General features: G+C 31.6%; 1 protein-coding gene across 1 annotated transcript in view; it reads right to left on the minus strand.

Moving 5' to 3' along the window:
• LOC111087189 (ataxin-7-like protein 1) overlaps positions 1-13,342 on the minus strand; it is a 60,630-nt gene that overhangs the window by 22,911 nt on the left and 24,377 nt on the right. Inside the window, exons 4-8 of the mRNA XM_022392992.1 lie at positions 6,650-7,255; positions 5,834-5,916; positions 5,132-5,321; positions 1,979-2,084; positions 528-696 (exon numbers count right to left, since the gene is read on the minus strand). Coding sequence (XP_022248700.1) covers positions 528-696; positions 1,979-2,084; positions 5,132-5,321; positions 5,834-5,916; positions 6,650-7,255 — 1,154 coding nt within the window. The remainder of the gene's footprint in view (positions 1-527; positions 697-1,978; positions 2,085-5,131; positions 5,322-5,833; positions 5,917-6,649; positions 7,256-13,342) is intronic.

The following is a 13,342-nucleotide window of genomic DNA, read 5'->3' on the forward strand; positions in this document are numbered from 1 at the left end:
CATAAGAAAAACCTGGAGTGATAGGGTTAAATAGTAATGTGTACTTTCAGCATCTGACCAACTGCTGTAGATTATCTATTTCATACACTTACTTATGTTTAGACAAACAAGTGCAAATGGAAATATCTGTAGTAAAATATTTGAGTATATTTTAACTAAAAAAGTATTCAATCTTGTATGCAGGATAAAAAAAGGAGAAAAAAAGTGACTTCTAAATAAAAATACAACAACTGTGATTGGTTAGTTCTCTCTAAAAACAATAAAAAATTTTTGTGTTTGATGAAAAGAAAAAAAAAGAACATAGTAAAGGCACGGAAAAGTCTAGTTTCACGACATTTTTAGGGAGGCCAGGGAGAACACATCTCATCTACTACATGTAACAATATCTTTTAAAATGAACTGTTTAGAAATCATCGAAAACATTTTCATCTAAGAACAAATACACAAGTTAATAAAAAAGATGCAATCTTCTAAGAGTTGGATATTTAGCAAGAGAGAGAGAGTAAAAGGTAACTCAAAGAACTCACTGCTGCAGGGCGAGGATGATGTTTGATGTATGGATTATCTGGCCCTAAAACACTTTTTAATGACTGTTCTTCCTTTTCTTCTTCTTTAGCCAAAGAGGATACACAAACATCTTCAGCAGATAGCATTGGTTCCAGCTTACCAAGTGCTTCTACAAATACTGATGGTATTCTGTTGATTATCAAGTGAGACAAAATTAAATTCAGAAAAATAGTGGTTCCAGTAATGTCAGTTAATATTTAACTGTCTTAAAGCAGCTGGGAATATTTAAAACCTATGTAATCACAAGAATAATTAGCTAAATAATCTGATCTGACTACAAGCCTGAACTTGAAATTTACAGAAAATCATGCAAATTCAATGGTTCACAAATACTATTATTCCAAAAACGTAAACAGGTGAACAGTTCACAGTTTCTGTCAGCAACTTTCCTATTTTTGCTAATTACTTTAAAATGTAGAATAAAGTATACTTAGTGTGTTGTACCCTTGGCTAAATTTTGGATCCCACCAAAAAGTAGAGACTTAAATCTATGAGCTTCTGTAATGTATCTTTTCAAAATTATCAGTTTATAAATACTTTACTACGTGTGAAAAATATGCTTTTGGTTTATTTTTAATATTAATTTCTAATATTATCCTTATTATACTAAACAGTATATTTTAAAAAGTTTAAATACATAACATCTTTGTTATTCTCCAAAAAAAGGCAAATACTTTTATTTCAAGTCAATACTAACATAAATAGAAAAAAGAAAACATATTTAAACTGCAACTATAGTATAACTTGTAAGGTTTATGAGTTTCTTCACGTGAGGTGCAACCTTCATCGCTAAGCAGGTAAAAACCAAATTAGGTAAGTAATTGATGGAAAGGAGCTTGAAATTACTAACTTAAATAAATTTCCCACAAAATTCCTATAGTAGAAACTACAAGATGGTTGAGAAATAATTAAACATATATAAGACAAGTTATATTAAAAGACACATTGTGAGATAACTAAGCAAATACAGGCATTGATAAACAAATGATATATAAAAAATAGAGGTAAATAACAATTTTAACAGGTTATCAAGCAGAAAAGTAGAAAGATGCAAACCACAAATAAACAATTTACAAAATATTAATTACTGTATATTCTAATTTGTTTCACTTCTTGTCTTCTCCACTTACCACATGCAACTGTAATATTTACATGGCATACATGTTTAGAAAGTTTGCAAATACTGACATGTAACCTTTCTTGATGACCATTATATAATTTCCTAAAATAAGCTATTTAGGTTTACCATAAAAAAGTATAATGTGTTCCAGTAAAATATTTACTTAAAAGATCCCATGAACAATGTAAAAATGTGTTATTAAATGTCTAATAACCTTACGGGATATGCAAGTGACATTTTCAACTTTGTTACTTTTTGTTGTAAAATAATCTACTAATAATTCCAGCCTACCTTTTCGTGTGCAGTGTCCGGGAGATTGGTTTACATACTGCAGGAACTGTGGTCACTTTCTGTGAAACAGAAGCAGATGTACTGGACTTGCTGCATACTGGATAAGCTATAAAAAGACAATTTTATGTAACAGAAAACTGTTTTCTTTTTTCTTTTATTTACATGACAGTTGTCACTTTAGATTTGAGTTATTCCAAAAATGTCTTCAGTTTACTTGTTGTAAGTAACAATAAAAATAGAGAAACAAGGAATTATTTGTTACATAAAAACAAAAAAAACAACAACAAAGTTTAACTGTACCTTTGTCAAAACATCACCTACATAATGAATTGTCTGTTAACTACCATATTTGACGGTGTATAAGTCGAAGTTTGAAGCCAAAATAGTTACCCTTATATTTCCACTTCAAGTTATACACTGTATCAATACTTTTGGTGATGAAATCTTCAAGAATTTAACCAATTTTCACAAGTTTTTTTAGTTTATTTACTTTCATACTCTTTGTAACTGCAAAACATGCACCATGACAAGAAAACAATAAAAACCCTTAACTTTATAACTGAAAAGTTGATTTATAAGATGCTTGAAATATTGTTTTAAAGTTTGTTCATAAATAGTGGTTTATAACAGTCACCAAAGCAAAGATAGGCCACCAACACTATGTTCTTGTTACAGTTAATAGTGCAATAAGTTAGTGATGATAGTTTGAATGCATGAGGTATGATTGCATTAATTACATGAATTAGTTACCATCATCATACCTATTGTGATGGGACTGTTTTGTAAAAGCTCAATAATTCTTTTTAATCATTGTTTATTCTTTCCTCTTCGGAAATTGTGGATACCTCTGAATTGTTCCCACTACAAGAGAATACTTGTATATGGAATTTTTTTACAAAGGATCATTATAAAATTTGTTTGACTTACACACTGGATCTATGAGAATCCTAACTTTTTTTAATATCAGGAATGTGGGATCAACTTATACACTGCATAGACTTGTCAAATATGGTAATTGGATGATTTACATAAAATTATGATAATGCAACCAAAAACAATGTGCTTTCATTTAAAATAAACTAATTATACTTGTTTTCACATAACAAATCTGTTTAAAGCATTTGTAATATGCAATGTATTTGATGCTCCCTATATCAGTGTAGGTCTAGCTGGGCTGTGTCAATTAAATGTGATACACAGCACATCCACAAAACTTCACTCTCACTTAACCCTACTTAAGGGGTTGGTCTATTGAGCCTGTATAGGAGAATTAATGTTTACTATAATTGCAAATTTCCTTAGTGTATCTCCAATAAATTTGTTAAGCTTTTAGAAAATGTTACAAGTTCGCTGTATATGAAAAATCAGAATTTTTAATAAAGTATTTCAACTAAAGATTTATCCTTGCATCTATTTTAGTCAGTTTGACTAAAAGTGCAAGGTGGTGTTCATGTTACAGGTTTCTTCCTGTGAGGAGCATCTGAGTGCGATTATTGCTTCACTGCTTTCTTTTAACTGTCTGGTTTCTCTACAAGAATGTACTTCACTGTAAGAGTCCAAGTCAGACTGACTATAGCATTTCACAGACATATCGTTTGCACAAAAACTTTTGTAACAAATCAGATTTTGTGTACACTAGTCTTGTACTATTGACAAAAAAGCTTGCCACATTTCATGAAAATACATAAATGCAGACTTACAGTCACCATTACTTCTCCAATAAAGAATCAGTCTCTTGGTCAATTCCTTTATGCTACATTTAATTCTACATGATGGGTACTTGAACATTTTCCTGTTCACTTACAACTGTACTGACTAACACATTGTTAGAATGACACATTCCTATACAATTTTGTAGTACACAAGTTGTTTGGTCAGTGCATCTTGTTCAAAGATTTAGAACTGAATATGAAAATAACAAATTTCTTCTATTTCAAAGCATATGCACTCAAGAATTTTGTTGGCCTGGCTACTCAGTAACCAAAAAAAAAAAAACTTGTATGGTTTAATTAACAAAGTACTTGAAGTTAAAATTTTAAAAAAGATCCCAAACTATGATTATGCATGCTCACTGCAATATTATTTATCATTCTAAGCATCAAACACAAAGGTGTATACATGAGAAACAAACATTTTTAATTAGTGTTCCACATGCTCTGCATCCGAGTTTCTCAACCACTGGTCTGCAGACCAATGCTGGTCCATCACAACTATCTTGCCAGTACATTTGGTTTCGCAAAAACAAAAAATTAACAAAATATTCAGGTGTAAGTCGTAAGTTCCTTTAGTGGTCTGCAACAGTTTGGAGGGGCAACAAATTGTGTAACTGGTATCAAAAATTTTTCAAGAAATGCTGTTCCACATGAATACCCAAGCTTTACACAACTACATAACTGACAAACATTACTGAGATACAACTGTATTCTTTAATAAATTTGCAATTATGAAGACCAATAAAAACATCACAAATTAAGTACTGATCTAAAAAACATTTTTACAACTTGAAAGACATTTTAAAAATTAATAAACAAATCGATAGCTATGTTTTGATGAATACACAATATTAATAGTCATACCCACTAACTAATGTTCTTTATGCACTAACTCAAACAGAACCTGCTCAGCATTGCACTTTTTTTTAGAGATATTGTAACTTAAGACTTGATATTCCAAGTGCACCTAATTTTTTCTCTACTTTCTTACAAAAGTCGTTAGTAGTTTTTGTACAAATTTCAAATTTTACAGGTATTTTCATTTGGCAAAATAAGTTTCTTCCTGTAAGGAGCATCCGAGTGCGATTATTGTTTCACTGATTTCTTTTAACTGTCTGGTTTCTCTACAAGAATGTACTTCACTGTACTCTTCAAGGATCAACAAAAGTTTACCAGTTTTTACTGCAAACATTGAAGCCAAATCAGACACTTTTTTTGTGCATTACAAACAACTTCAGAAAGAGCTTTCTAGCTGTTTCTCTAGCAGGAGAACTATGATATAACTCTGGTTTACCCACATGGACAGTTGAGTCAGTTTCTGGACTGGTTTTATTGCAGCAGTCTGACAATCTTCAGTTCTCCTAAAAGATGCTTCTTTTTAAAATACAAATTATATACATATCTGCATATAACTATTAGCTAAATGAAGTTAAGTATATACCTGTTTGTGAGACACAAGTCTGTAATCCAGATGAATTGAACTGGTTAGAATAAGAAACTGAATCAGTACGTGTTGCTGAGGCTTTAACTGCCTTGAGTGTTGCTTCTTTAGAAGCTCGATGATCTGCTAAAAGTTCATCAAACTTTTTTCTTCTTCCTGAAACCTTTCTTCGCATAGACACAGGATGAGTCTAAAAAGTAAAATCAAATTTGGCTATAGGTTAATAAGAAAAACAAATACAAATTTCTGCATAACTTAATATTTGTTTAAAAATAACCATTTAGGAAAACTAAAATAGAAAAATGTACCCATTTGCCACTATACTGTTCTTTATCTACATAAACAACAAGTCTGAGTAAATCAAACTTCAAAGTTGGATCCCAAAATTAACTTCATTAACACAACTTAATCCAAGATTCTATGTTATCCATGAATAATGACAAAAGAATTCAAGAATTTTATAAATGTTTGAAACCAAATTTGATCATGTGAGAAAGATATGACTAATGTTTGCCCCTGAAGAAGATAAGTACATCTTTCAAAAGTGCTCGGATTATAGGGTTTTTATTCACGACTAATGGTAAAATATGATAATTCTTGAATTTAACTCTCCACCTTTCAAAGAAACAATATAAGTAAAGAGAATATGCCTCAAAGAAAACAATATTTACAATTTGTGTGTAGAAAAACATTAAAACCCACTTTGCATGTTAAAGAATGGGTACATGGCTTGCCAGTTTCAGATATGATGACACCACAATGTATATTTGGATCATATTCTCGATCTGCAATAGAAATAGAACATGAAAAGTAAAAAAAAAACAAATGACACTGCAAATAATTAATTGATTTTTTTATAAGATAATATTTAAAGGCTTACATTACACAACACAAATAATCATCTTTAGTTCATATGTATATACTAAATTAAAAATATTTTTTTATCAAGAATTTACCAATCAACAGCATTTAATTAATGATTCACATCATAAAGAGTAGGATATTTAGCTTAACTCTGAGAGGCAGTTAAAAATGTTTATTTTAAACAGTGAACGTAGAGAAAATGATAATATTTAGAGTCATAAAAATACTATTATTTTACAGAGGGCTATGACTTCTTGAAAACTGTACCTTTCTACTAAAAGCAACAACATTTATCAGTAAAGTAAAAATTCTGATGTCTGTAATACTCTTTCACTGCACCGTAGAAACCTGGTACCACCTGATGACAAAAAATACCAAATAATGCTTTCATCTCTTGTTGCTCTTCAAAATTTCACCATCTTACATGTGAAGCACATTACCATGTCTACTAAAATAATAAAAGTCACATTAAATACCACTTAAAAACATCCTACGGGTTAAAAATAATATTTTGCATTGGTCAACCAATTTATTAAAGCGAGTTCTTTTTTAATTTTCTTAAAATTATTTGAATCAAGTATCCATCTATTATTTGAAACAATCAAAAATGACTTGTATCAACCCATTATTTGTTAAAATAAGATAGATTCTCACCCTTACAAAGCAGCAGTTTTCGTTCTCTTGGCATTTTTTTACTCCTGCTGGAGCCTGAGATTTTCTTTGTCTCTACATTTATCAAGATCTGTTTATCTTTGGATAATGTTGTAGGATGGTGATGCATTGTGGTTGTTAACTTTGATGAGTAAACTGCACCAGGATGAGATACAGCTGTTATGGTTGTTTTAGCTAGTGCTGTTAAACAAGTAGATGGTAAATGCGGTATTAAAAGAGGTGGAGGTTTTTGTGGTGAAGGTAGTTCTTTTTTAAGTGTTGGGGAAGAGTTAACATTTTTAACCACTGCATTATCAGGAATCCTTTCCACAAACACCACTGGTGCAAGAGTATGATTTTTATTTCCTTTATTACCCCATCCAGGCTTTTCACCTTTTGATTTAGTGATATTAGTTACACCAGAACCAGACAGTTTTGTGTGAGGTCGTGACTCCAATGGATGAGAGGACAGAGCAATTGATGATTTCATTTTTGTAGATGATAAATTGCACTGTGATTTAAAGACATGATTGGTAGACTGAAAACCTTCACATTTCTGGTCCTCTGAAGATTTGGGACAGCTTGATCTTACACTTCCATGTTGAGCTTCTGTAAATAAGATCACAAATCATTAGTGAAAAAAGTTAAGTTTCATTCTGGGTGGTTTGAAGCCAGTGGAAAATTAAATACTAGCTTACTGACTTTTAAGATTTCAGCTGTACAATTATTCTATGAAAAACAAAAATGCATATGGCTTACAATACTTAATCAGCATTTAGATAAACAAACCAGCACGAAAGATACACGTGCCAGTTGTTAACGACCTAAATATAATGTACCTCCAGCTTTGACAATATTCCAGGAATCAACATGCTTAAATATAGACCAAAATAAACTGAGAGCTTTTCTATATTTTGCAGTTACTATTTATTGTATAATAAGCTAGAATTGAAGCACTATAACTTCTGCCACTGATCAAAATCAGTTTTCTCATCAGTAAACGTGTATGAAGTAATCAGTGACTCATTAACTGTTAAAGATAATACCACTGAAAGTATGAATACTTTTACAATCATTAATTCATCAATTTTTGGTAAATTTTAAAAACTTGTAAATTACAAATTACTTTTTTAAATACTGAGCTGTGATAAATAACTTTGAAATTAACCCAGCTACTTATAATTACAATGAAATGATCAATTCTAATTAATTATCAATAACTAATTAAAAATATCTGGTAGACACATAACACAACTGAAAAAAAAGTACATAATTAAACGGAATACCAATGTACAAGTTAGTGTCTGGCCATTAAAAGCTATACCTCATATAACCTATATAAAAATCACAAATAACTAATTATCACAGCTCTGAATAATAATGCGACTTATTTAAAATAATTATTACCTATTGAAACTATTTGCCAGTAGGTCTATTCTAAAATTATCTATACTTCTCATTACTGTATCCAATTATTTGGTAGTAAACAAGTCAAAGAAATAATGTTTGGATTATCAAGAAATGCATAGCTGATTATTATTCAACCTATGTAACAACTTTTCTATTTCTACTAGACACACTATAATAAAGCTGAACAAAAGATACACTATTGTCTTACATGTTAAAACCAGCATAATATGTGGAGGATTCTCACTCTTTTATACATTCCAAGTTTCTGTCTATGCTATAGATCTTTAAAAGTACTTCAACTGCTTTAATCTAACATACAAGTTTTTTCTTACAGCAGTTTCTGTTAAACTAGGATAACGGTATAGTCTTATACTTATAGAAGTTTGCATTATAATGGCTCTAATTTATTACTAAAATGGATTGTATAAAATTTTGTCTCTTTTCAATTAGTTCAACTTTTATAAACATTTTATCAGAGTGCCATACATATCAATAACACCACATTCCTGAAGTTTACTTTAGTATAAGTTCAGTTTAAAAAATCTTTAAAAAAAAGAATAACTAATTATTTGACTGAATAAAGTATTTCAGTTAAATTTCCTTAGAATACTACAAGTGGTTTTGGTCCCCTTAATAGGAGAAAGAATTTAACATACTAGAAAGTGTGTACAAACAAGATACTAATTTAGAAACTAGAACAACGAGTACAGACTAAATACATAGGCTCATTTTCTCTATGGAGTCAAGAACTAGAGATGTTAAACATTATTAAAGGCTTGAATAATCTGCATATGATTTATATATATATATAAGTAAATGGTAAAATATTACAAATAATAAGATCAAGCATTAGACAACTAAATCCAGACTTTTTAATTGACAAACTTATTCCTGCATTAAAATCACATTCTTTGAAATATTTTCCCCATGGTGTGCTGTTAAAATGTTTATTGGACAAGTTTGTGATATGAATGTAAAATTTTGCTCTATTTTATATTCTGTTGTAATTAGTCTGTTATTCAAGTATATAACACAACTCATAATCAACTAACACCTGTGAGTTTAGTTTCTTAAAAATCTTTAATTTGTTTGATGAGTGAGTGAGTGATAAAAAAACCTATTTACAAATCTCTTATGAAATAAATGTTATAAATATCAAATATATGATTTAATAATGATCAAGAATTCTATGTTTGTGTGTGTATACAGTAACAATAACAGATAGACATAGCACAGCCACAAGTAATAAGCTTTTTACTTTCTTGCAAAAAGTAATTTTATTTAGCAAAGATTTTCTTAATGTTATTACATTTTAATTACACTTCTGTAATGTTTTCAATTAATTAAGAACTAACATCTATTTTAACATTCCTCCAACCCTGTTGCATATTTCTTTATTGATGTATTAAATTACAAATATAAAATTAACAAAATATTCTAACCTACAAAATTTTTATAATTTCAAATAGAAATCAATTATTTTTTTTATTTCCTACTAGTACTATTGTCAATAAATTGTCATTTAAAAACTGTAAAGTTGATCTTATATTATTAAGCCTATTTCTTAATAATAATCTCGTACTTTATTTTAAAACTATGTAAACTTCACATGATTATTACAAGAAATATGTTCAAACATCAAAGGTGCAGATCAATTCATAAACCTAAGTCATAGAATTTGTATTTCACATGAACAGTACCGTTACTAAGACTACCACAGATTACCCTGGTTATCTTCTGAATCATTTATGATTTAACTGGGATAAATAGTGGGATTACCGCCACCTAAGGCATAAAGATAATGGTAAAGATTTACTTTAACACTAACATCAAGGCCTAATAAACTGTCTCGCTGAAGATAACCTTGGGTCAGTTCTACAATGACGGGATTTGTACTATTTCTCGTGTTACTGATAGTGATATCCTAAAACTAGGTTACTCACATATGCCGTTATAAATAACACTAGAGCAAGTCTTTCAATCACGTGTCATCTTTAAAACTCACGGCATGAAAAATGAAAATACTGTGAGCTGAATCCACACAAAAACCTGCTACAACTAGTACTACTACGCGCTGTTATAAATTTTATGTGTTATTACTACACTTGTCTCAACAGCCTTATATTTATAAGATCCAATATGGCAGATTGCAATGCGACCCTCTGGTGGCGACACGAGGAAACTCAGACCAAAACAAACTGGTCATACGCTGACGGTAGCGAACCGCGTGGCACAGAGCACTACCCACCGCCGGTGGAAAGGTATGCGTAAGTACCGCTAATACCACGTGACCTATTTTTAAGGTTGGAGGCTAAACTGCCACTAGGTGAAGGTCCAAGTGATAAAGACTTTGTTTTAACATTAAACACAGTAAACTAAATATTGATTATGATAACTAAGAAACATCCTTAACGTTCATATACATCATAAAATTTAACGACGATACTCACATATATCACTGTACTGGAACAAGCATTACTTAACAGTAGATTTGAGTCAGAACATAAAAAGATGTCCCATTCAAAGTGTGTGTGTGTGTGTGTGTGAGAGAGAGAGAGAGAGGTTTACCTATTACAGAGCACCCGGTGACTCAGCGGCAAGCTTGAAGGCTTATATCGCCAAAATTCGGGGCTCCATGTCTGCAGTGAACATCACACATATAGCCCGATTAGTAAAATTGCTCTTAACAACAAATAAATCTATTTGAAGAAGTGCATAGTTTGACTCTGCATGATTTTAACAGTTATTAATATTTACTTTTGCATTTTTCAGATACTGATAATCATTCATTTACAAACGTCGTACATATCATTGGATGTATACGCTACCACGAAATATTGTTAACGTCGGAAACCGTCACAAGTTACATTGACAATTACAAATTTTATTCTGTTGAGTACAGACCAACTGAAATCAGTGTGATGTGCATAATACCATCAAGCGTATAGGCAAGCACGTCTCTATCTGTAAGGTATAACTTGAGAACATCGCTGTACAAAGTTCAATCCTTGCACTTCAGTTTCGCTTAAGTATCCTCATACTCATAAATAAATATACAAAATCTTAATGCTGCATTCATATCTTTATCGCTATTCGAATTTAATGTTGTTGTTGTTGTTCATATTGTCTGTGCCCATTATGTACACTACTCTCTATACAATCCACGCTAAATGGTCTTATATTTTTTGTTCACTATAACCTCTGGATGTATTATACTATAGCATAATAAAAGCTGTATACATTTTCATTGACACGGTCTAGACTATACGCACGAGATAACATGCCAACTCGTATGAAGGATGAATAATCAGTATGACAAACCGAGTTTGAAATCTATATTTTATAACAGCTGTTATCGTCAGATTTTACTTTGCGTAGAAAAACAATTGAAACATGTATGGATTATATATACTGATCACAATGTAAAAGTTATCTCATGGAAAAAGTGAGAGACGCTGAGAAACATGACGTGTAATTTGCATCTGGCAACCAACGTGCCTCCTGTCCTCTAAATCATACATAGTATTGCGAATAATTATGTAAGCCACACGAGGGAATGTTCACGTGAGTAAACAATTCATGATATAAAGCACGCATGGTTAACGGCACAGTACTATATCCAACACTGATGAGACATTAGTGTATGTCTATACAAACTCTAATTACGACCGAAATGCAGTGTTCGAATTACACTTTTCCTCTCTATACAGTAGTTATTAAAATCTACCATGCATTCCTTTGTTTACCTTTAGAAACACATAACCACAGATTAAAGCAGAAACCCTGCCCTTGACAATGTATGAAGAAATAACTGTGAATGTAATACAAATATTCCCAGACTCAGATTTTGAACTCTATTAAAAGGGGTATCTTGTCTCGCCCGTCTTTTGAACACTGTTTTCCTTCTTTTTGTAAATAATAACTATCTATTCTCTAGGACACCCAGTTTACACAAATGCTCTACATTGTTTTAAGGTTAATTTTTTACAAACTTTTTGATGAAATACCTACAGATTAACACCTGCCCACAAGTAAACTGGTGGATATATTGTCATCAAATAAATTACGTGGTAAAAAAGCAAAATCATTTCCAGAGGCACTGGTCGCAAAGTCCATCTAGAACAATGGACTGATATAAGGTCAAAATAAAATTGTTCCTGTCAGGAGTATTATGCACAAAGTATCGTATTATGAAATTCTGTTGAAATTAACCACCAATTTAGTGCCTTTCAGTTTGTTTCTTTGTTTTGAATTTCGCGCAAAGCTACACGAGGGCTATCTGTGCTAGCCGTCCCTAATTTAGCAGTGTAAGGAAGGAAGGCAGCTAGTATCACCACCCACCGCCAACTCTTGGGCTACTCTTTTACCAACGAATAGTGGGATTGACCATCACATTATAACGCCCCCACGGCTGAAGGGGCGAGCATGTTTGGTGGGACGGGGATACGAACCCGCGATCCTCAGATTGCGAGTCGAGCGCCCTAACCACCTGGCCATGGTGCCTTTCAGGTACGAATATACAAATACTTCGGCTCGCATGCTGACAAGATGATGACAGAAAATTTGTGAGACGAGTACTTGTCTGTCCTTCTTTAAAATTATACTGTTAGTGCAACTTATGAATGTATGAATACTCAACATTCCGATACACTTATGTACTTTACATAATAAAGTCAGATAATTACCAAACAAAAACGCGATACTGTTTTTGGTTTTACCATAAATAAATTCTACATTATACTACAGTTAATCAAATATTTCAAACGTATCCGTATTATGTTTTCGATTCTGCCAAACGCACACACACACAATTCAGGACTTCAGTATAATAATAATATTGGGCCGTCTGTATTCTCAAAGAAAATGACAAATTAATGACGATTAAATGCATATTTAAAAAAAACCGAAATTATCCAGGCTCAGTGTTACAAATCTGAACAGTTTTAAGTTTCTCCCGTTTAAGAACAAATTACTACGACGAATTTTCAATTTGACGATATGTCACCTCGCAGTCAAGAAAAAAAAATCTAGAGGAAAACAGACTGAATACTTAACTAGATGATACTTGACTCCTTGAAATCAGTTAACTTTTTTGTTTGTTTGTTGTTGTTGTTTTCAAATATTCACGCAAAGTTACTCGTGAGTCATGTACGCTAACCATCCCTAATTTTGAACTGATAGGCTAAAGAGAATTGCCTCTAGCCAATAGCACTCACGGTTTGTTTGTTTGAATTTATGCACAAAGCTACACAATGGGCTATCTGTGCTCTGCCCACCACGGGTATC

The sequence above is a fragment of the Limulus polyphemus genome, unplaced genomic scaffold, assembly GCF_000517525.1.
Source record: "Limulus polyphemus unplaced genomic scaffold, Limulus_polyphemus-2.1.2 Scaffold1854, whole genome shotgun sequence".
Taxonomy (NCBI): Eukaryota; Metazoa; Arthropoda; class Merostomata; order Xiphosura; family Limulidae; genus Limulus; species Limulus polyphemus.